General features: G+C 49.7%; 1 protein-coding gene across 8 annotated transcripts in view; it reads right to left on the bottom strand.

Moving 5' to 3' along the window:
* Window positions 1-23,681, bottom strand: part of ARHGEF2 (Rho/Rac guanine nucleotide exchange factor 2) — a 136,411-nt gene that overhangs the window by 38,449 nt on the left and 74,281 nt on the right. Inside the window, exon 1 of one of the 8 annotated variants that reach the window (XM_060269561.1) lies at window positions 21,021-21,341. The exons of 6 other annotated variants lie outside the window; for them this stretch is intronic. Coding sequence is in view for 1 of the 2 variants with exons in the window: in XM_060269560.1 (XP_060125543.1) it covers window positions 17,842-17,904 (63 nt within the window). In the remaining variant the exon portion in view is untranslated. Of the gene's footprint in view, window positions 1-17,841; window positions 20,662-21,020; window positions 21,342-23,681 lie in introns of those variants that run through there. One more of the 8 variants, XM_060269560.1, reaches the window with a different exon arrangement.

Below are 23,681 nucleotides of genomic sequence, written 5' to 3'. Positions count from 1 at the left end.
CTGTTGTCTGAGTTCTGGTAACCTCTAGGTTAGATTAGATTGCCGCAACACATTGTATGGGGCTTGGAAACCCCTAGTTTAAGGCCTGCTTTTAGCACACCAGCAACACGGAACTAGAGGTCTGAAGGTTGTCCCTTTGAGCGTGCGCTGCTGAGAAGGCATTTCAAGACACACACTCACTTCCCTCGGCCGCAGGGCCTCGCTGTCCTGTGTGACTTGAGAAGGGGAGGATCAGTAAAGGCAGACATTTCATGAGTACGGTACCTCCGATAGGCTTCCTAGGAACCCACTATTTAGAAACCAGCAGGCGAAACTGTCACAAGGAGGGAAGCAGGTTGGGCAATTTCCTGGTTAGTCTGGTGAGGCCGAGCAGATGAGCTGGATTGCAAAGTCTCTGCTTCTGAGAACGAGAGAGAGGCAGGAAACGGGTCCCGGGAGCTGAAGGGTGGTCCTTGTCAGATTGGGGGGTGGAGCATGGTGGGGCAGGGCTGGGGCTTGTGATGTCTGGCAGGGGCACAGGATGGGGCACAACTGTGCTGAGCACTTCTAAGGGTGAAGCTTGAAGGACACCCATCAAATCAGAATTCAGCCTGCACTCTTGACCTTGGGTCCTGAGGTTTCAAGGCTTCCTTTGGTGGAAAGTAGTGCCCCCTGAGGGGGGATACCTGGGAGAGGACACTCAGGGGCGTAGTGGGGGGGCTGGGGGGCCCGGGCACATTTTTAGAGGGGGTGCAACCATACACACCCCCCCAGCATCCCTCATTAGAGCCTGGCTCCAGCACGCAACAAGCTCTCTCACGCCCAGCCAAGGGCGTAGGAAGGGGGAGCGGGCCGCCCCAGATTCCACTCTGGGAGGGATGACAAGATGGCCCCTGCCTCCCCCCAGCTGTAGAGCGGCCGAGGGCGCGCACAGTCTGTACGGGCTGCCTCTCTCGCAGCATTCTGTACAGACTGCGTACGTGCGGGATGCCGCACATGCGCAGTCCGTATGGGCTGCGCTGCCCCGGGTGCCGGAGAGGGTTCCTGTGCCCAGCAGCAGCAGCTCTGCTCTCAAGTCAGGTCTGACCCGGGGACAGAGGAGAGGCGGTGGCAGCAGCAATGCCAGGGCGGCGCCACTCTGCTGCACTGGGCTGTCACATGAGGGAACAGCCAGCTCCCTTGCGTCCAGCCACAGCTCTGCTCCTTTGTCAGGCCTGACCAGGGAGGAGGACAGTCGCAGTACAGCGTTGCCTCCCATCTCCTTGGCTGGCACCATTCTTGAGCCCAACCCAGGTGGCGGAAGCATACGCTCTACCACTGTTGGGCACTAGAGGTGGGGGGAGGGCAGGGGGCGCCGGAGGTGTAAATGACTTTCAGGCTTTGAAAAGCCAGTATCACTGCATCAAGTTAATCCGTTTTGTTGAATTAAATAAAATGAATAGTTTTAATTGGATTTTGAATAATTTTACAATGAATTGTTACTGTTTTGCATTTTTGTGTGTTGCTATCTCCTTTAGTGGGTTGTGCAAACCACTATTTTGAATAATGCTTTTTATAGGGGTGGGAGGCACTGTGGATGAGTTTATGGAACCAAGGTGGCAGTGGCCCGGAAAGGTTTGAGAACCACTGGTGGAGGAAGAGGAGTGTGGGGGCGGGGAAAGCACCGCCCCCGGCAGCGCGACCCCGGTAGGGTGGCATTCCGGCTGCCCCCTGCCCGTGCTGGGTGCCACTCCCCTGCAGGTGACATGCCCCGCCCCTGTGGGTGGCATGCCACGTCCCTGGGGCGCACACCAGCCACGCCCAGGCCTACTCTTCGCCTCTCCCCAGTGTCGGAGCATGAAGCTCCGCCACTGTTGGGAACCACTGCCTTAGATAAAGGGGAACTTTACGCCAAGGTGGTCAACCTTTTCCCAGCCTCATTCACTCTTGGGCAACCCTCTGGGGGCCACACATCAATGCTGGGTGTGGTCAAAAGTGGAAGCATGTGCCCATCTCTCTCATGTACATGGTCCCTCCTCTCATCTGCTAAGTGCAGGTCAGCTGATGAAAGGGGGCTTATCTCACCACCACCACCACTCATCAGATGGACAGTCTGATGTCCATTTGGGTTGTGAGGACAAAGCGGGGAGGGGAGAACCATCTACAACACCTTGAGTGCCTTGGAGGAAGAGGTGGCCTATAAATGTAATAAATAAATAAATAAATTGCCTGGTGTTTTCTACACTGATGGACAGTGTCTCTCCAGGGCTTTTGATGGGGAATATTCCCAGTCCTACCTAAAGATGGTGGGGATTGAACCTGGCACCTGTTGATGCAATCCATGTGCTCTACCACTAAGCCATGGCCCTTGCAAAGTCTTAAGATTACAGTCTCAGGACAAGAAGGGTTTGAAATTTAAATACGCTTCTTTGCTGCTTGTTTGGTTCCAAAGGAGATACGGGGCTCATTTGCAGAGAAGATGCCAAGTTTGGTGTCCTCTATCTGCCCAGGCCAAGCAGACAGACAAAGGGGACCTTGTTCTCTGTTGCATGCCTACAGAACCTCTGCCCTGAGAGGAGTGAGCCTGTCTGCCCCTCTCAGCAGAGACAAGCTTTGGGTCTCCAGAGCAGCAGCAGGAGGGAGTTCAGCAATACAAATATGTTATTCTGTACTGTTTGGGCGGCAGCCAGAAGGCAGGAGCGATTGCAGCATCAAGCGAGAGGAAGTTGGCTAGATAATCTAAAAAAACACAGAGAGAGAGCTCAACCTACCACTCCCTTCCACACTGCAACTGCTTGAAAATCGCAGTTGCCTGGGGGCTCTTTGGGATGGATTTGTGGAAGACAGGAAGGCGGCAAGTATTTATAAAACGTTTCTGCAAATCAAAACTGTGACATACAAGTTTGGTGCAACGGCCCATGCAGCAAACAAGTGGAGCAGCCCTGTTTGTACAGCTGGGGGGGGGGCGGGGAGCCTGAGGTGTAGATGATTATTATTTTTAAATATAGTGTCCTCCATCAAAGTACATAATGCTTCGTAGCAGCCATTGCCAAACTACTGCCCTCTGGGTGTTTTTGGACTCCAGCTGACTGGATGTCACGAGCTCTTTGGAGACTTCTTGGTAGGGCTGGTCAGACAGGGGGGAGGATTGGGATGGGAATGTGGAGCTGGACCCTCAGGGAGGGGGCCCAGGGGCCTGGGAGGCGTTGATTCAGGATGCTGGAGAGGGGCAAGTAGGATGTCTGAAGAAAGGCAAAAAGCCTCCTAACACCAGCTCACCATTCCTGGCCAGTTTTAGCCATGCAGGGGGGCAGCCTATATGTCAATAAAGATGTTGAATTGCATGGGGGCAGGGGAAATACCTGCCTCACTCCAAATATCAGGATCAGTTGGACCTTGAGCAAAACCCACCAACTGGATTCTCCAAAAGCAAGGAGGTAGTCTAGAGCAGGCATCCCCAAACTGCGGCCCTCCAGATGTTTTGGCATACAACTCCCATGATCCCTAGCTAACAGGACCAGTGGTCGGGGAAGATGGGAATTGTAGTCCAAAACATTTGGAGGGCCGAAGTTTGGGGGTGCCTGGTCTAGAGTTTCCTGCCCCCCCCCCTCATCCAGGAGTTCTAATACTAAGGCCCATACTGTCACACAGACCTACAACCGCTCCCCTCAGCGAATCTATGCAGGAGGGGGTTTATCACTGCCTCTCAGCTCATCAAATGATCAATATGAAATGGGGAGGGAGCTTCACCCATCTCAGTGCTAATTTTTCTTCATTGCTGCTACTGCTGCCAAAATGGGTGGGATGGTGAGAGATCAGAAAAAACTGCTTGGGGGTGGAGTGGGGACTGGGTTAGCTCCTCCCAACATACAATTAGCCACCCCTGGCCTTAAGGGGGGAAACTCCTATTATGGTAGCAGAAAAGTATACTTTTAGGCAAACTGAAAAATTTGGGTATCCAAGTGAGAGGCACCCCCCCTTTCTCTCCCCTCCCCACACACCAAGCCCACTCTGATTTTTTTTATAATCTGCTTTAAATGGGGCCAAGCAGCTGGAAGCTTCTTCAGCGTTAACCCCACTGAGCCATGGGGATGGATTCCCTTGCAGCACTTAAGCACCTCTCCATGCCACAGATTTCAAGGTAAAAGGAGATGTGCTTGTCCTTGTCCAGCACCCCACCCTGCTCTGACAACTGCCACAAGGGAAGAGCTGAGATTTCAGGATTGCTGCAAATATTGCTAAAGCAGGGCTGGCAATGCACAGAGTGGCAGCCTTGCTGGTGCCAAAGGGTGGACAATACGAAGGAGCATACGGTACATGTGGTGGGAAAGGACATCTTTGACTGAAGTGTAGTTGTTGGTGTGTAGGACAAGAACCCGGAAGACCAGGATTCAAATCTCCACTGGGCCATGTACCTTGGACTAGTCAATGTCTCTCAACTTAGTCTACCTCACAGGGTTGTCATGCAGGTGTAATGAGGAGGAGGAGAACCATGTGCTTGCCACCTTGAACTTCTTGTGGGGGGAGATGAATGCAATAAGCAAATAAATTAAGAGCATGCATACTTTTGAGTTTCACAGACCTTTTCTGGGGAAACAGCAGTTTCAAATGCCTTTCTACCAGTGATTCCTTTCTGCCACTGGTTCAACATCACCAGTCACACAGGTTTGCAGTCTAGGACCCCCAGCACTGCCCTTGCAGAGGAAAGCTGCATGTGGTTACTTTAAGCAGAAAAAACGGTGCCTTCTTCAGTGCCCTGGCTTGGTGCGGACCAAGTCCTAAATCAACCTTTGTTAATTTAGTGCACCCATCAGCCCCATCCAGCCCAAAACATCTGGAAGGCACCACGCTGGCAAAGGCTACCCAAAATTGTTTCATAATGTCTCCTCAATTGGTACTTTTTGCCTGGGCACTGGCGGCTTTCAGTTTTTGCAGACAATTGAGCAGCTGTGGGTTGAATGAGAACAACCAGATTCTCAGTTCATGTCCATCCCAACTTCCGCTCCTCTTAGCTGGTCTAGCCAGGAGGAAAGGAGCTAGGAAAAGAGGCAGGGACTGCCTAATCTGTTCCCCATATCCCCATCCCCAGAACCCTGCTCAGTTTGATGGGGAAAGGGGGGATAGGCTGGTTGGCTGGCATTGTGCCCGGTCTACAAATCTAGATTTAATGGGTGCAAAGCTGTAGAGCCTCGGATAAAGCCTGCTGAAGATGTGACCCACTTTTTTCTTTCTTTTTAAGAACACTGAGGCTCTCTGAGCTGATGGAGAAGAATCAATTGGGGGGATTGGGAGTGGGAAGTAGGTGCCAGGGCTCAAGTTAAGCCCCCACCCATCTCAACAGCTGGAAAATATCTAGGCTGAAAGCACAAGCGCCATCAGCCTGATCTCAGTGCAGCAACAGCCTACATCTTGGTTTTCAACCTTTCCCCCCGCTCTGGATCATTTTGAAATAGTCAGGAGTCTTGGCAAGCCCATCAGCATTGGCATAATTGCCAAAATGAGTACTGTATTATGAAAATCATGGGTCCTAGGTCAAGGCCTTCGAAGGGAAAAGCTGTAGCTCAGCGGTACAGCTTCTACTGTATGCAGGAGGTCTCAGCTTCAAACCCTACTGACATTTTCAGGTAGGGCTGGGCGGTGCTGCAGAGAATGGGTTTGGGTCCTGGTGAAAAATGGAAGGCCCCCACCCCCCCAGCATGGGCAGACGAGCTAAACATATTTACATGGGATATAAAATAAATGCATGGTCTCATTTTAATAATAGTAATAATCATACCTGTTGAGAATATTAAGATCCTAATGGCGAATATCAATAACATAAGCACCCACACAATCATTACTGAACTATCTGTACACTTAAACGTTAAACAACAACGGTGGTTGTGTTCGCACAGTGTTTGCTTTTGAAAACACACAAATGAGACTGTGCATCATAAAATGAGCCTGCACCATTATAATGTCAAAGAGCAGGAGCGAATGTTCGCAGAGAGTTGGAAATACTCAGAAGCGCTCAGTTCATGACACAAGTTCCCAAGGTATTATTCAGAATTGTGCATGCATTGAACATAGTACATAGGTTTTGTTAAGAATTTCATGAAACATATGCAAGAGAGTCTGGCCCCGGGACCCCTTCTGGACTGCTGGGCCTGGTAATTTGTACCCGCTCTCCTGTCTCTCATATGGAGAGCTACTGTCAGTCAGTGTAGACAATATTGAGCTAGATGGACCAACGTCCTGAGTACCAATGAGTAGGCAGCTCCTATATTGCTGGCTTGTTGAATAGAGAACTATCTGCGCACCAGAGCACTCTCCCCTCCTGCAGTTTCCTACAACTAATATTCAAGAACACTGACTACCCCTCCAGATCTAAATCATGGGTGGGGGCAAAGGGAAGAGTGAGTAGCTGGGAATGGCTGCTACAGGAGCAACCGAGAACGCGGGCACTTGAGATGTCCACAGAGATACATGAATTGTGGGCAGTAATTTCTGAGCTGCCTGAATAACAGTCCTAAAAGCTTAAGAGATTCTAAATGTGGGGCACTCTGACCATAAGCATCCAGTGTTTATGGTGCTATATTAATCTTGGTATCAGGCAGCCCCGCAACCTGGGACAGAAGAGGCAGAGGCCGGTGTTTTGGATATGAGGAGGGGGCCGATCTGGCTGTCATTTGGCCCCTTCCTTCTCTCTGCCTCTTGCTCTTCTTCCCTCCGCCACTCTAACAGAGCCTGGGAGCTCCCTGGGGCAGGGACCATGGCTCCTTGGCTGCTTTCTAAAATGCTTATCAAGTCATAAAAAGTAGTGAGAAGCTTTGCCTTTTTTAAAAAAGGACAAAAAGAAACAGTCAGTAACTCACAAAGGTTCGACATAAATCAAAGTCTTTGGGGGGGGTATGGGGGAGAAGGGAAGCCCCCAGAGGATAAATGCTCTAGCTTTGGTTGGGGGGGAAGGGTTAAAGGTCACATGCCCCACATTCACCCATGCATGGCTGAGCAAGAGAAATTCAATTCCAGGGAAGAGTTTTGGTGGTGGTGGAAGGGACAGTGGAATTGTACCAGGTGCTGACAGCCTGAAAGCCTTTAACAAAGCATCCTATGAGGAAAAATCTGGCATTTCAGCCTAGAGCTGCCAGTCCTGGGCTCCTGCAATGTGAAGGGGCGGTAGAGGCCATCTAGGCCGACCCTCTGGCCCAAAGGCAGGATCACCAACCCCCTCCTGTGTTTACATCCCCAGGCAATCTGACACAGACCTACCCAAGCTAACCCTGGAAATGAGCAGAATTAGAAGCATTTCAGGCCGTTTCAGATCACCGTTGGGATAGCTGTGGCTACCTGAATTTGTTGTGCCCACCTCCACCTTCAAACCAGACAACTGCATGCTGCTGTTGCAGGAATACTTTTTTGCACACCTGGCCACACAGAAATGCAGATTTGCTGTGCTCTGCAAAGCAGCTTGATCTTGTGTGTGTCAACGATGCAAGGGGGGGAGCAAAGGGCACCCAATTTCAAATGCCTCCCAAGAGCCCGGCTGTTGCACTGTTTGCCACACAGCCCCACCTAAATGAAGTCACACACACAGCCCCACCTAAATGAAGTCTCACACACACACACACACACACACAGAGAGAGAGAGAGAGAGAGAGAGAGAGAGAGAGAGAGAGAGAGAGAGAGAGAGAGAGAGAGAGAGAATGTTTTTTGCCTTTGCGGTTTGCCTTGGATACACTGAATGTGGATTCCATGTAGGAATCAATAGCTGTCTGTAGGTGGTCTTTTATTATCCAGGGAACATTATCAGTGTACATTTACAGAGTCAACAAAAGCAAGACTGAAAGCTCCATTTCAATGGTGGAAGATCCAGCAGAGAGGGAAGGGGCAAATGTGTCTCCCCTAATCCTTTCTAAAACAAAACAAAACACTTGAGCATCTAACCATTCGGCAGCAAATATGTATACTGTATAAAGAAAACACACACACACAAGTATGCTTCTGCATGAGCACACACAAACAAATGAGCACAGCTCTACTGTTTACTCCCTGTCCTGTGCTCCTACTATGCTCTGCAGGAAGCCAAAGCAGCAGCATCGTACAGAGGACTAGCCTCTTTCTAAAGCATCAGTGCCAACCTTGCAACAGCGATCCTTGCAAATACTCGTGTTTCTCCTAAAATAAGACACGTCTTATATTTATTTTTCCTCTAAAAAAATACATCACGGCTTATTTTCGGGGGATGTCTTATTTTTTTATTAAGCATGGTACAGCATTGTTAAGTATGGTACGGGGCTTTCTTGCGCCGCCCGCTGAGCCTGCTGCTGGGTCCCAGGGCTTCACGCGGCACGGCTGAGGCTGCTGCCGGCTCCTGCCGGCTCCTGCAGCTTTGCGCGCCGCCCGCTGCTGGGTCCTGGGGCTTCACGCAGTGCAGCGCGGCTGAGGCTGCTGCCGGGTCCTGCGGCTTCGCGCGCAGCCCGCTGCTGGGTCCTGGGGCTTGGCGCGGCTGAGGCTGCTGCTGCTGCCGGCTCCTGCGGCTTCATGCGCCGCCCGCTGCTGGGTCCCTGGGCTTCACGCGGTGCGGTGTGGCTGGGGCTGCTGCCGGCTCCTGCCGAGTCCTGTGGCTTCGCGCACCGCACTGCGTGAAGCCCAGGGACCCAGCAGCGGGCGGCGCGCGAAGCCGCAGGACTCGGCAGGAGCCAGCAGCAGCCCCAGCTGCGCCGCGCCGCGTGAAGCCCATGGACCCGGCAGCGGGTGGCGCGCGAAGCCACAGGACCCGGCAGGAGCCAGCAGCAGCAGCCTCAGCCGCGCGAAGCCGCAGGACCCGGCAGCGGGCTCAGCGGGCGGCGTGCGAAGCCGCAGGACCCGCTGCTGGGTCCCTGGGCTTCACACAGTGCGCCGCGGCGCGGCTGGGGCTGCTGCCGGGTCCTGCGGCTTCGCCTGGGGCCCGTTCAGTCGGAGCTCTGTGCGTCGCTGTGCTGGGGCTCCCGCTGGGCTGGGGCGCGGCGCGGCGCGCACTGCTGCGTTTGCCGGCTCCCGTTGGGTCGGGTAGGTACCGGTACCCCCAAACACGTCTTATTTTGGGGGGATGTCTTACATTTTTTTGCCTTTAAAAGATCGTGCCATGGCTTATTTTAGAGGCACGTCTTATTTTAGGAGAAACACGGTAGCTGGTCTCCAATGGACCTTAGCTGAGCCCAGTGTCCACTCTGCTTCCCTCTCGCCATAACCTCCTCTGTCTACAAGTGGGGGGTGCGGAGGAGCAGGGAGGAGAAAGGGTTGGGCTCCAGAATACAATAGCGGCTCAATGTTTCTGGCTTCAGTCTGAGCTACTAGTTGGGAATTGAGCCAGGTAGATAAAAAAGAGCAGAGCTGGAAGGAATGGTGTGCGGAAAGTTGATAGAGAAAAGTTTTCTCTCTCTCTGTCCTAACATGAGAACTCGTGGACACTCAAGGGAGCTGAATGTTGGAAAATTCAGAACAGGTAAAAGAAAGACCTTCTTCATGCAGTGCACAGTTAAAACTATGGAACAGGAGGCAGTGATGGCCGCCAACTTGGGTGGCTTTAAAAGAAGACTGGACAAATTCATGAAGGGATGGCTACTAGGCACAATGGCCATGCTCTGCCTCCACGGTCAGAGGCAGAAACGCACCTGAATACCAGTTGCTGGAAATTGCAGGAGGGGAGCGTTCTCTTGTGTTCCAGTCCTGCTTTGGGGTTCCCCATTGGGCCATCTGGTTGGCCACTGTGAGAATAGGATGCTGACCGAGATGGGCCACTGGCTTCATCCAGCAGGCTCTTTTTAGGTTGCCCTGCAGAGTTCCCTTGTGCTCGAATCCTGCACATGGGCTTCTCACAGGCATCTGGTTGGCCACTGGGAGAACAGGATTTAGGATTAGCGGAAGTGAAACCCACACCTACACAGGGCTGTTTGCCTGCCAGTCAGTCAGTCACATCTGGCCTCAGCCTGGCCTCAGTTTCTCCCTTCCTTTTTCATCTTCTTCACTTTCAACACTGACAATGTAAGCTCCTGGGGGCAGGGTCTCATCTTTTTTAAAAAATAAATAAGAGTTAGAAAGGCAGCATCCCCAGCAATGCAGGGCATAGGAACATTAAGAAAAGCCCTTCCAAATCAGACCATTAGCCCACCTAGTCTAGAATCCGGTTCTTGCAGTGGCTGATTAGACTGCCTCCAAGCCCAGGAGCCCACTCCCCTCCTGCAGTTTCCAGCAGCAACAGCATCTGCATAAATACCTTAAGTACCGTATATTCCGGTGTATAAGACGACTGGGCATATAAGATGCCCCCCCCCCACTTTTTCAGTTAAATATAGAGTTTGGGATATACTCGCCGTATAAGAAATATGACCCGGCGCATAAGACGACCCCTGACTTTTGAGAAGATTTTCCTGGGTTAAAAAGTAGTCTTATACGCAGGTGCCTTATATCAGGTGCCTTCCTTCTTCCTCATACAAAGGAAAAAAAGCAGCCAGGAGGGTTTTAAGACACCGCAAAGAGATCATTGGCTCAGGTCAAGCAAAGAAATGAAAGTGAAATTGAGGTTACAGGTTCCTCTGGAAACAATTTTTCTCCTCTCGATCAAGCAACCCACAGAGTCCCAGGCCTCCTGGAACCTGACATGTGGAGCACTGATCTGAAGCGTATTTATACATACAGAACTTGAAATCTTCTTTCTCAGAGTTTATTTAATCCCAAGGAAATATCGCTGCTCTGTTCACAGCTCTTTCAGGATTTGCCCTTTGGTCTGAACATATATATTGGGGTAGGGTGGGGTAGGACACCCTGGCCATGAATCTAGGTATAAAATCTCCTAACCTCAAAGGCAAGGATGAAGCGGAAGGTTTGATGTTCCTGTAAAAGCAGCTGAGTGGGAGAGAAATGAGTTTAACTTGCTCTCCACAAGCCACTGTGACAGCCTCATGTAGACTAATAGACACATAGGAAGCTGTCTTTATACTGAGGAGGAGCATTGGTCCATCTGGCTCAGTATTGCCTACACTGGCTGGCAGCAGCTCTCCAGGGTTTCAGGCAGGATTCTCTACCAAACCTACCTAGAGATGCTGCCTCTAGGGATTGAACCTGGGACCTTTTGCATGAAAAGGCAATGCTCCACCACTGAACCTATGGGGAACGGGGGAGCTCTGTGCACTACATGAAGAAGGACTTCTTGTTCAACCTGAAAACATCCCAGTGGACTGGGCCCATGTGGCGGCGGTGCAACGCTGTTTAGATTTTCCACCTCAAGTTATCAAAACATTTCTGACCGCCCACTCTTAAAGGCTCTCTGAACACTGCTGGACTACAACTCCCATCATCCTTCCCAATCACTGGCCACGCTGGCCAGGGATGATGGGAGATGGAGTCCAACAGCACCTGAGGTGTCCCAAGCTCCCCATCCCTGTAGCAAAATGTTGTAGTGCTTGTGTTAACCTTTGGGGGATCTTTGCCCCTTTGAGGCGTGCAGAGTTCTTAGTATAAGAACCTAAGAGGAACCTGCTGGATCAGGCCACTAGCTCATCTAGTCCAGCATCTTGTTCTCACAGTGGCCAACCAAACGCCCCAAAGGGGAGCCCGCAAACAAGACCTGAGCACCATAAGAATGTAAGGAGAGCCTGCTGCATCAGGTCAATGGCCCATCTTGTCCAGGACAATATGCCTGTGGGAAACCCGCAAGCAGGACTCAAGCACAGGAGAACTCAGGTCCCCCTGTCATTTTCATGCCTTAAAGGGAAAAAAAGTAAAGGTAAAGGTACCCCTGACCATTAGGTCCAGTCGTGACCGACTCTGGGGTTGCGCGCTCATCTCGCATTATTGGCCAAGGGAGCCGGCGTATAGCTTCCAGGTCATGTGGCCAGCATGACAAAGCCGCTTCTGGCAAACCAGAGCAGCACATGGAAACGCCGTTTACCTTCCCGCTGTAGCGGTTCCTATTTATCTACTTGCATTTTGACGTGCTTTCGAACTGCTAGGTTGGCAGGAGCTGGGACCAAGCAACGGGAGCTCACCCCGTCACAGGGATTCGAACCACCGACCTTCTGATCAGCAAGCCCTAGGCTCAGTGGTTTAACCACAGTGCCACCTGGGCTTAAAGGGAAAAACTCTTACCCAAATCTCTAAATGCAGATTGGCTGCCTCTGCCAATCACTAGAGACAGAGTTCTAGGCTTGATGGGTCTTTGGCCATTCTCATCTCTAAATTGCTTAGACCCTTTCTCTGTTCCACCCAGGCAACAGATGTCACCAGCATGGGGGGCAGGGAAGATAAATATTTGAAAAAATAACTTGTAGAAAAAGTAAAAGTTGGCAAAGCATTCAAAACATACATACATACATACATGCAAGCAAGCAAGCAAGCAAGCAAGCATTATCTGAAACTATGTTTGCTAAGCTGGTGTCCTCCAGATACCCTGGACTACAACTTCCATCATGTTGGCTGGTCCTGATGGGTGTTGTAGTATAAAATGGCTGTGCTGGCTAAGGATGATGGGAGTTGAAGTTTAGTTTTTCCATTTATATCCTACCTTTCCTCCAAATAGCTCAAGGTGCTATACATAGTTCTCCTCCACCCCATTTTATCCTCAGAACTACTCTGTGAGGCAGGTTAAGCTAGGAGGCAGTGAATGGCCCAAGGTCTCCTGGTGAGTTTCATGGCCATGTGGGGTTTTGAACTCCGGTCTCTCCCAGCTCCTAGTCCAACACATATCAAGAAGGCACCAGTTGGGCTCACAGAAACACAGAAAGATGCCTTATCCTGAGTCAGGCCATAGGTCTGTCGAGCTCAGCATTGTCTTCTCTGACAGGCAGCAGCTCTCCAGGGTATCCGCCAGGGCTCTCTCTTAGCAGTCTGCCCTAAACAAAGAGATCCACTTCTTCCACAACATCCCAAGAGAACAAAGGACAGACAGATCAATTCAGCTGCTGGCAATCTCAACACAGGAATGAGATGGCGCAAGGCGGCTCCCCTTCCCCTGTCCCCCACCCCCACTCCCCGCTTCACCCCACATGAATGCACATGGCCACCCTCTTCCTCTGATCTCCACAAACAATAACAATGGGGGAAAGAGGCCAGAATTTGCAGTGCCTATAATGAATTTGTGGATTATTATTGACTAAAGGACATGGCAGCTGTTTGGGGAGGGGTCCTCAGGAGATGGCCGCATTCCAAAGGCCTGGCTCATTCATTCTTGGAGAAGCTCAAAATAATTGGGGAGGGGGAGAGAGGACTGACAACATGGGACTTGTTTTGAGTTAATGCCAGGATCACTCATCCTGCTAAGTACTCTATAGAGAAAGCCCCCACACCCAGCAATTTCAGGGCTCCCTGCTACAGGATTCACCATTAGGGTTTTTTCTCCCCTGATGAGAAAGGTGTTTCTAATTTTGGCAACCAATCCTTAACAGTAGTGGCAATCTTACACCTTCTCCAATATAACATCCAGATAAAATTCTCTCTGCCACTAATTTTAAAAATTGTGTGAAAGACATGTGTCTGCAGCAAACTGTGTGTGTATTTGTGGAGCGAAAGACATGGCATGAAGGATGGAGAGATATTTGAATGTGGCCATGAACCAAGGCTTTTAATCCTGTATTAGCACATAAAATGAGAGTACTGACCATGTGCAAGGCATAATTTGCAGACTTGCTCAGCCTGGGGCCTGCTTTCAATGGCAGGGATCAGCAAAAGCAGAGAAAGTCACTCTGCATATGCTCAAGGCTATTTTAATTTTTATTATCCCAACAGAGACAGGAGGGGACCCTGAGCATGTGCAGAATGTGGTGTTTCCCATTGTGCAATGACTGAACATGCTCCTGAGCATATGCAGAATGCCTCCCTAGATGTGCAACCACATCCAGGTCAAGAAATGCAACATCCATACAGGACTGAGCACCAGCCTCTTCCTCTAGAATTTAAGCACCAGTGGGGGGAAAAAACACCACTTGGGATTACATGTGGGAGTTCATGAAGCCAGTCACCTCAGTTGCCTTTCCATTACAAAATAGCTTACCTCCAGGGAGAAATCTTAAGGACAAAACAGGGGGGGGGGAGTTTCTTTGTGGGTTGCCTTAGGTAGGCTTTTGGCTCTTTTCAAACTGCAAGGCCGCATTCACACATGCAGGTTTGTTTGCATGTGTGAACGAGCTTGCTGTAGAACAAACACCAGGCAGCAGGCAGAATTCCTTCTGCCTCACAACCCCAAATGCCTTGCTCTTTCCCATGGAAGTGGTTTCACAGACACTCAGCCGGGTGTCATCATGTCATCAAATGCTGAGTAATGGAGAGAGGCACATGAACAGGGTGATTTTAACTCCTCGGTTAACATAAAACCCTAGTCTTTGGGGGCATGGGGAGTGATTTATTCTTCCACCCCGCCTGCAAAACCTCAAGTTTCCGCTGGAACATCTGCCTTATTATCGCCCGCCTCATTTGGCACCCAAGAGGGGACTTGGGGCTTTGTTGGCAGTGCTGCCCAATACAGCTGCCAACTGCAGAGGGCCTGGCTGGCGCCTCGCCAGCCTGACGGAAACCTCTGCCTCTCCCCACCCGCTCCCCGTTCTCGCAGCACCAGCTGGGGCCCCCGGGAGCCTCCCACCAGACGAGGACGGAAACCAGGCTGCTGGGCTTGCTTTCGAGAACTATTGCATCATGCAAGGCTGCCTCGTTTCACAAGATGCTGGAGGAGGAGGAGAGGGAGGGAATAGGCCACTGCTCTTTATATTTGTAAAATGAGAGGGGCTGGGGTGGAAGTCATGGCCTTCCACCATGGAAGGTGATTTTGAATGACTATGTTGAACTGGTAATTTACCACTGCCCTACATGAATAGGGGCAGGCTGTGGCTGGAGCCCAGCACATGCTCAGGGGCACTCTGCTTGTCACTGTAGCTTCATTACAGTCCTTAGCTCTCCCTTGGCTCTGAAAGGAGCATGCCTGCCCCTGCTCCTTCTCATGCCAAACAATAGGGGCACAACAGAGAGGACCAAAAAAAAAAGTTTACCCCACTCTTCTCCTCCCCCACCCAGCAAAAAAGCCCTAGTGGAACAAAAAAAACACGTTAGCAGGTGTACCAATGAGTCATCTATTCCAACCTCCTCTGCCCCAAGAAAGGATATATTTTACCTAAAACAGGCATCCCCAAACTGCGGCCCTCCAGATGTTTTGGCCTACAACTCCCATGATCCCTAGCTAACAGGACCAGTGGTCAGGGATGATGGGAATTGTAGTCCAAAACATCTGGAGGGCCAAAGTTTGGGGATGCCTGACCTAAAACATCCTCAGCTCCAAGGAGGGAGATTCTCACATTTCTTAAGACGCTCGGCGTTAATTTGAAAGCTTTAGATAGGGCTCGATCTATATCTGCCATGGCATTTGTTCCTTCCATCCTCTGTGGAACTCCCTGACACTTGATATATGCTAACATGTAAGCAGATGCGCAGCAAGACCTCGAGCACTATGTTGCTACAAAGGTTTACTCAGAAGGAATGTCCCACTGACTTCAAGAGGACCTACTCCCTATGTGGCTTGGGGTTGTTGTGCAATAGTGCAAGTTTTTGAGGTCTGAGTTCTATTCCTGCTATGGGTTCAAGGGGCCTTGCTCAAGCCAGATTTCCTCTCAACCTTGATTCCCCCATCTGTAAAATGGAAATATGTCGCAGGGTGTTTGTGAGAACAAATGCAGTGCATTTGCAAGTTAAAAGTGCTATTAGCTATACATATACCGGTATATAAATTTAAAATCCCTTGGGGTACCTTTCAACTCTACAACTGTAAGATTCTATCCCCCACCCCTGTTGGCAAATACACTGCTTAGTTTTAACCAACCCGCTAACACCAGCCTCAAGTATTTAGGCGTGCTCCATATTTACTAAACACATTAATCTGTGGCTGTTTATCCTCAAGTCATGTTAACATTCACTTAAAAGGGGGGGGGGAAACTCTGAGAAGGAAAATAGAAGTTTTAAGAAGGAGCAGCTATTTTAAGCTCGGCGGTTCATATTTTGTTTTGAAATAGCTACAAAAATCTGTGCCTGTTATAGACATTCTTCCATCACGCACAACGGCCAATAAATAAATCTCCCCATAAGGGCAGCTGGAGAATAAAAGGTCCCCACCCCCCACCCTCTCTCTGCCTAATGCTGGGGAACTGAAGGGGTTAATGGTGGGAGGAAGCAGATAAACAGAGACTGTTCCCTTTTCTTGGCTGTTTCATTTCACAAGGTTACTCCAAGGCTTTACTTTTGAACATTTTTTTAAAAGAATCCACTGTTAGGTCACTCTTTTCTAGAGAAGCAGAGAGTCGTCCCCCCCCCCCCCGCTCTCCCAAAGTCAGCTTTGAATTAGCTCTTGATTATATTTTGTTTTGACATGGGGGGGGGGAGAGATACATAAGTAGATCAATTTCAGTCAAAGAAAAAGGCAACCTAACAGGGTGCCCACACCACCAGCACCCCAAAGCAAAAGGGATCTCAAGCCACAATGTGTTAAAAGTCTGCCCAGAAACAGGCGTACAGTTAGCCAAAGTTTCTGAATTGTGGTACCAGTTTTGCAACCTGAGCAGAAGCATAAGGTCCAATATAAAAAAACTCGAAAGAGTTCTGCACTAAACAGAGACACCTTGGAGAATGGCACGTGCTGTGGCCCTTTTGTGGAACCCATCTTGGGCTGGAGGACATCCGTCACCACGTGGCTTGGCTTCGGTGTAGAGAGCCCTCCTTTCCCAACTGGCCCTCTTGGATTAAAAGCCCCCCCCCCACTCCAATATCCCATTGTCTTGCCACACACAAAGGAACAGTAGCAAAAGCCAGGCAAAGGCTGAGCAGCCAGGGAGGCACAGAAGCAGAGGTGAGAGTCAGCTAGAAAACATGGTCCAACTTTTGCTCCCTGGATGCAGGAATCAGAACAGGGGAAACCACAGAATGAAGGTTTAAGCAATGTAAGAAAAATAATGGTGGGGAAGGGGGGGGATTCTCAATGAAAATGACCCAAGGGCAAGGGAGAGATAGATGCAAATACCCACTCAGAAGTCTGGGAATGAAATTTCTAAATATCTGGAACACACAGCAGAGCTGTTCTGTGCCCCTTTCATGTGGCATCGACAGAGAAACTTGATTGCTCACCCGCTGAAGAATAATAGGGCATCTGGCAAGGCGAGATCTGGGAGGGGAAAATGGGGTATGGGAGGGAGGGTGCATTTTGTTTTAAAAGAGTAAAATAAAATTGAGGGTTTCCTTTGGGGCCACAAGTCAAAACATGCAGGGTCATGAAAGCAGATCGAGAAATATTTGGCATTTGGCTGAGATCCTTGGCGAGAATATTTATTTGCAAGTCAGTGAAAGGCAAATGTGTTCAAGGGTTGAGCTTGTGGGGGTCGCTAATTTCACTGAGTCTCAACAGCCTGGAAACTTTTACAAATCAAACCAAATCAGATTAAGAGTCGGACATGTGTGTGTTTTGTTTCTCTCAAACAAACAAACAAACAAACAAACAAACGATTTCAAGGGAATGTTTAAAACATAGAATAACTTCTGAATCTCAGACAGGAGCTTCCCCTCCCAAAAAAGAAACCAACAACATCAACATACAAAGACACTTCTAAGGGGAAAAAGAGGTTACAAAGAGCAGGCTGCTAATGTCCCAAGACCGTGCCCCCCACCCCAATATTTCTAAAGCCTTCTCCATTGAAAAGATCATATGCCTGTCCCACAAATGTGTCCCCACCCCATCATGCCACAATAGTCCAGCTGCTCTCAAAGGCACCCCAGAACCTTTGCTCCTCTTTCCAGAAGGTCACCCCAACACATCCACTAGACACACGGACACTAGACAAGGCAATGTGAAATGTCCCTCCATCACCCCCAAACTTCAAGAGCTGAACAGGGACAAACCTTCAAGGCGACCTCCTTTGCACGATCACTTCTCGATCTGGCCAACGACTCTATCCGAGACATAATCCAAGACTGAGGCCAAACGACCCCCAAATCAATCCCCGACTGGGTCTCCCGCTAGGTGAATTGCTGGGGGGCGTTTTGGGCATGAAAAGCAACGGGGTTTGGGGTGGGGAATCAGAACCAAAAAAGGACCAGCACAAGGGATGAATGGATGGATGAGGCTCTCTCCGGAGAACAAAAAGGAGAGAGGCAGGCAGACGGACCAACGCTTCAGGCTTGCTCAGCTCGGAACATCCAACTCGCAGAGCAGGAAGTTAACTGGCTAAGCTCGCTCAAAACTGTACTCTGTCTGGGCTGTTCAAACTGCATCGCTCCTCCTCTCTCTTGAAAGAGGAGATGGAGGGGGAGGAGGGGACACCCGCTGGTGGCTTGGAACAAACGAGAGATGTGAGCACCACAGCCAGCAGCTCTGATCCTGAAGAACAGCAGCCTGCAGCGGCAGGAGGGTCCTTAGAGGTCTGTGGCACAGAGCCAGGGGGTCCCCGTGTCCGGGGACCGTGCAATGCGCTCAGGTTTTCAAACCCTGTTGCCCAGGATGCTCACCACCTCTGGAGCCACACGTGGATCACCCAAGTGGCACAGACCCTGCAAGGGTTCTGACTCCTTGCCCTCCGGAGACGGGGGAGAGAGATGGACCTCCTCCTGAGAATCTCAGGCATGGGGGTGATCGGGACGCAATGCCTCATGTCAGTCAGCCGTGCGAAAGGGTTGAAAGTAGCAACTGGAGAGGCCTCCCCTATTTCCAGTGCGGTGCTACAAGGTTTTTCCACACACCTGTCACAGGCACATAATAGCCACAATAGGGTAGCAATTTGGCAATCAAGCAATCAAGAATGCAAGAAGAGCCTGGTTGTCAGATAAGGCTAAAGGATCATCTAGTCCAGCATCCTGTTGTCGCAGTGGGCAGCCAGATATCCCTGTGGGAAGCCCACAAACAGGATCCAAGCACAACAGCTGATGATTCCTGGCAAGCAGCCTACAGAAATGCATCCTGCCACCGACAGTGGAGGGAACATATAGCCATCATGGCTAGTAGCCTTGTGCATTTTGAATTTATCTCTGCACCTTTTAAGCTGGCCGAGTTGGTGGTCATTGCTTCATCCTATGATATCAGAACACAATCCTATACCCATCTACTCAGCCTTCTGTCCCTGCTCCTGCCAGCGATCAAAACTCACCAGGCACTAGGAGGTGCATTTTGCACCTGGCTATTGGTCACTTGCGACCTGTGCGCCAGGTGGCACCTGACATCTCCACCATCTGGCTGGCTGGCACATAGCAGGGTTTTTTTTTGCTGCCATGCTCGCACCATAGCACTTTAGCAAAAGAGCAGTCTTCTTCTTCTGCGAGCCAGCTGATTCACATAGCAGCGCAGCAGCAGAAATTTTTTTCGCTGAAGTGTGTGGTTTGATTTCATTTTGAAACTGGCATAGCTGAGACCTAACCCTAACATGGAACTGAACCTAAATGTTTAGCAGTATTTCTTCCCTCTTGTCCTGTTCAGTTCTGATCCAGACATTAACTTGAAATGATTTAATAACTGGCTCAGTTACTTTGAACTTATTCAGATATATATTGTGCAGATTGTTATCATCAACTATTATTCTTGCAAAGTAACTCCTCTGGGAGTGAATATAATGTTGAATATTTATGTAGAGACCTTTTTATTATATTTAAAACGTGGTGATGGATCCAAAGGACAATGCTTCTTCCTCCATGTCACTCCCCTGAACAGGATTTGCTGAAGCCTGAGAACTTGCAGTTGGAAGGGGAAATTGTAGAAGACTACACAATTGCTTAGGTGCATGCCTGGGGATCATTGGATCTTGACTGTTTTCACACACTAATGCCACATCCTGTGTAGAAATCTATCAGTTATATTTTATCTGCACAATCAGAATGAATTCCAGGAACCAAAAGGCTTTTTCTGTGCAGCCTGAGCAGGAGCAGTGAACGTTATTGTTAATTGTTGTAGCTTGTCTTCACTTACCCCACCTCACTGCCCTGCTTACAGTTGTTAAGAATATTTTTATATTATGAATGGTCCAAGTCACCATTAAGAAAAATAGGTAGGAATGGGCCAATATATATATGTGGACTGTCCCTGGATCAAGCGACTTTTCTTCTTTAAGTTCTCAAAGTTCTTAATCTAGCTCAAGGCAGAGGCTGACTTTGCCACTTCAGGGGGTGTGTAGGTGTGTGCCCAGCCGAGCACCCCAGGTATGAAAAAGGAAACATTCCTTCATTTAGGTTTGGGGTGGTCTTTTCCCCTTCTGTGGCCCTAGCCATATTCCACCTTGGAGCACAACTGAGAGTGACCTTCAAAGAGGGGGGGGGGGAGAGAAGCTGGGCCACTCCATATTAGGGGAAGGGCTGCAGCTCGGTACTATAGCATCTACCTTGAATGCCAAAGGTCCCAAGATCGGTCCCCTGAATCTCCAGATACAGCTGTGAGAAACCCCTTCTTCAAATGCCAGTTGTCTACCAGCCAGTTGTAGACAATACGGAGCTAGATGGGCCAATGGTCTGGCTCATTATAATGCGGCTCCCCATGAGAAAGAGACCAGTCTCTGACCCAAAGAGCTTGCAGTGTAAAAGTGGACCACAGGGAAGGCACCAAGATGGATGCAAGGCCGTTAACTGACCCATTTGTGCAAAAGATCGATTGCCACAGTTAAAGGTAATAAACCCAGGTGTCCATGTTAATTTGTATTCAGAGCTGCTTGCTGGTTCACAAATTATCTCCCCACCCGTCCTCCCCACCCCTTCTTAACCACCCCCCTCTGAACTGCTCAACACTTTCTTTCAGGAGCAAAATGCCTGGGTGTTTTGGGGGGCTTCATCTGAGCTAGGCCTCAATCCCAGCAGGAAAACAGTCCTAGAACATGTGAAGTGACACAAGAGTGCCTCCAATACGAGCAGAGTGTGCCATTCTCCCCACCCCTCCCGGCCATCTGAGATTAGGGGTCAAACTGCAGGCAGACAACAACATTATAAACTTTTAGAATTTCATCTCTCTCCCTCCCCTTCTTCCCAATCTTTTTTCTGAGTCTCCTCCACTCTCAAGCCCCCACTTGGCCTCACTGTGTTGGGGAGGGGTTAGGACAGCAACTTACTCAATAATGGTTGGGGCACAAAGCCTCTTGGCTAGCTTTGCAGCTGCTGGAGTAAAGGACCGGCTCTTCTCTGCCTGCCACACCAACTGGACACCCCGCGTTGACTGACCCGGTTGGAGGAAAACAAAATGACTCTCTGGCTGAGGCTGCAGAGCCCACCCCTGCCTCAAGGCATTTGACTGGGACTCACGAGGGGGGAATTTCCTTTTCCTTGACCTTCCGGGCTATTCATTAACTGGGGTCAACTGGGTCCCAGCTGCAGCTTCAGCAAAGCTTCCAAACCCTGCCTTTTGTTAGGTCACCCTGTCTCTCTCTCACACCCACACAGGATTGTTTCAAATTACTTTCCTCCAAGGAGCTCAAGGGGCAACCATGGCTCTCCCTCTCCTCATTTTAGCCTCAGAAACCCTGTAGGGCATGGTAGGCTGAGAGAGAGAGAGAGAGAGAGAGAGAGAGAGAGAGAGAGAGAGAGAGAGACTGATCCAAGGTGGGATAGAAAAAGGTGGGATAGAAATGCAATAAATTAACAACAACAAATCCTAGTGATAAAATTGACCCATAGGTGTGGGATAGGGTGTTAAGTTCATTGGAACACAAAAAGGCATATACAGTACTGTACTTTTGGTGGACTCAGTATTAATGGGGTGGGGGGAGAACACAGTTCACCACCTTGAGCTCCTTGAAACAAAGGTGAGATATAAAGGCAATAACAAGCAAACAGCACTCCCTCTTTAGAAGTGAAGGTGTGAGCAAGAGTTTTACCACTTCCTGGATTTTACAAACTGTCAAAAAACTGCCACCGGTCAGCTTTTGCATGTGATTGGCTGGCAAGCCACTATGGAGAGATCAGGGCCTGGCCTACAAACCAGCAGGGTCTGCAGGCGTCACAACCCACCCCCCACCCAAGACTTTGCTGGCCCAGAACACATCTGTCAACCTGGTCATGGGCCATCATAAATGCTTGGCTGGTCACATGATGTTCCACCCTTGCCATATGTCTCAGGGCAGCAGTTCTGATACAGACAGACTCCAGATCCACACCACACGTTCAAAGCACATGCTTCCCCCAAAAGAATCTTGGAAGCTGTATTTTGTGTGTTTGGAATTGTAGCTCTGTGGGTGGGGAAACTACCATTCCCAGGATTCTCTGGGTGAAGGCATGTGATTTAAGTGTGCATTGGGTGTGGTGGTGTGAGGCAGTGCTACATCGGTTCATCCGTGCCCTGTTTTTCTAGCGAGCAAGAGTCCCTGGAGCCCAGCACTTAGGTGGCTCCCCCCCCATCAAAAAAAATGTCCATTGCCCATCTTTTTCTTCTGGTGATATAAAACCGAAATCCCCCAGGCCAAGTTTAAATGTTGCTTCTCAAGTTGCATACTTGGAGAAAACAGGTACCCTGCATTACTGAGCTGTTTAAATAAAAATAAAAATCCTGGCCAGAGATCAACTTGAGGATGGTTTGGTGCTTTCTAAAAAAAGGTCCAAGCTCTGTGTCATTCTTTCCAACTAAAGTTGGCAAGAAGGTCCACTCGAGGAAGAATAAAAACCCGACTCCCACCCCACCCCACCCCACCCCCTTTCCGTTCCCACCCTCAGGGATTTGGTGTTCCCTCTCACCAAATAAGAAAAGCATAGCCTTCAGCATCCAGAATTTTAAGAGGGAGAAGCTAACACCAGCCTTATGGAGATAACTATATTTATCCCGGAGAACATTACGGTGGAGGAGAACACCCACAGTCATTCTGTTAGGTCTCAAGAGACCAGAGATGGAATCTTTGGCTGACATCAAGCCTCTTGAAAGACAATGCAGAGCAATCTGGAGGTGGTCAGTTGAGGGATTGGCTTTGTAGTCAGTCTTGGAACATATAGCGCAACAACACGAGCACTTTGGAGCAGCTGCAAAGTGCTTTTATAGCTCACCACCAATTATGCACAATCAGACTCAAAGTACCTAGGATGAGGAGCATTGCTCTGCTGCAGAGCCTAATTTTGCCCGCAAAACTGATTTCTATGCCTGGGCTCAGCTCTGCATTATTATGAGCATGTGCAGAGTGCCTGTCCCTCCCTGGTTCCTTGATATGGGATTAAGGGAGCAGGGCTTCCAGATCAGAGGATCAATGTTGAGCCCTCAAACTGAACATTTTGGAAATGAATAACCCACCCAGTTTGCAAAGGAGCAAAGCTCAAGAAGCCACAATGTGTGGTGCTTCTAGAAAGGCCACAAGCAGGACATGAAGGTAGCAGCCCAGGATGCTCAGAGCTGTCCTGCTTCAAAAGATGGAGGCTCTGTGTTGCTGTCATGACTGGTTGCAGTTGCTAGAGCCAACTTCCTCCATGGACGGGTCAAGCTTCCCTTTTAAAGGTCTTCTAAAGACAGACAGCAGCTTTTGCCACATCTTGCAGCCGTGTATTCCTAGGATGAGGTATGCACTGTGTGAAGTATTTCCTTTAATCTGTGCTGTATTTACTGCCCCTTAGTTCCTTTGGTGGACCCTGAGTTCTAGTATTATAGGAGAGGGATTCCTGTCCCCCTCAATCTACTTCCCTTACACTACATATAATGAGTTGGAAAACTTTTTCAGCTCAAGGAGAGCCACGTTCCCTCATGGGCAAACTTCCAGAGGCTGCATGCCAGTGGAGGGCAGGGCTAGAGGCAGAAACAG

This window comes from Zootoca vivipara, chromosome 17 (genome assembly GCF_963506605.1).
Source record: "Zootoca vivipara chromosome 17, rZooViv1.1, whole genome shotgun sequence".
Taxonomy (NCBI): Eukaryota; Metazoa; Chordata; class Lepidosauria; order Squamata; family Lacertidae; genus Zootoca; species Zootoca vivipara.
Note: the sequence above shows the minus strand (reverse complement) of the source record. Positions and strands in the feature narration are given on the sequence as shown.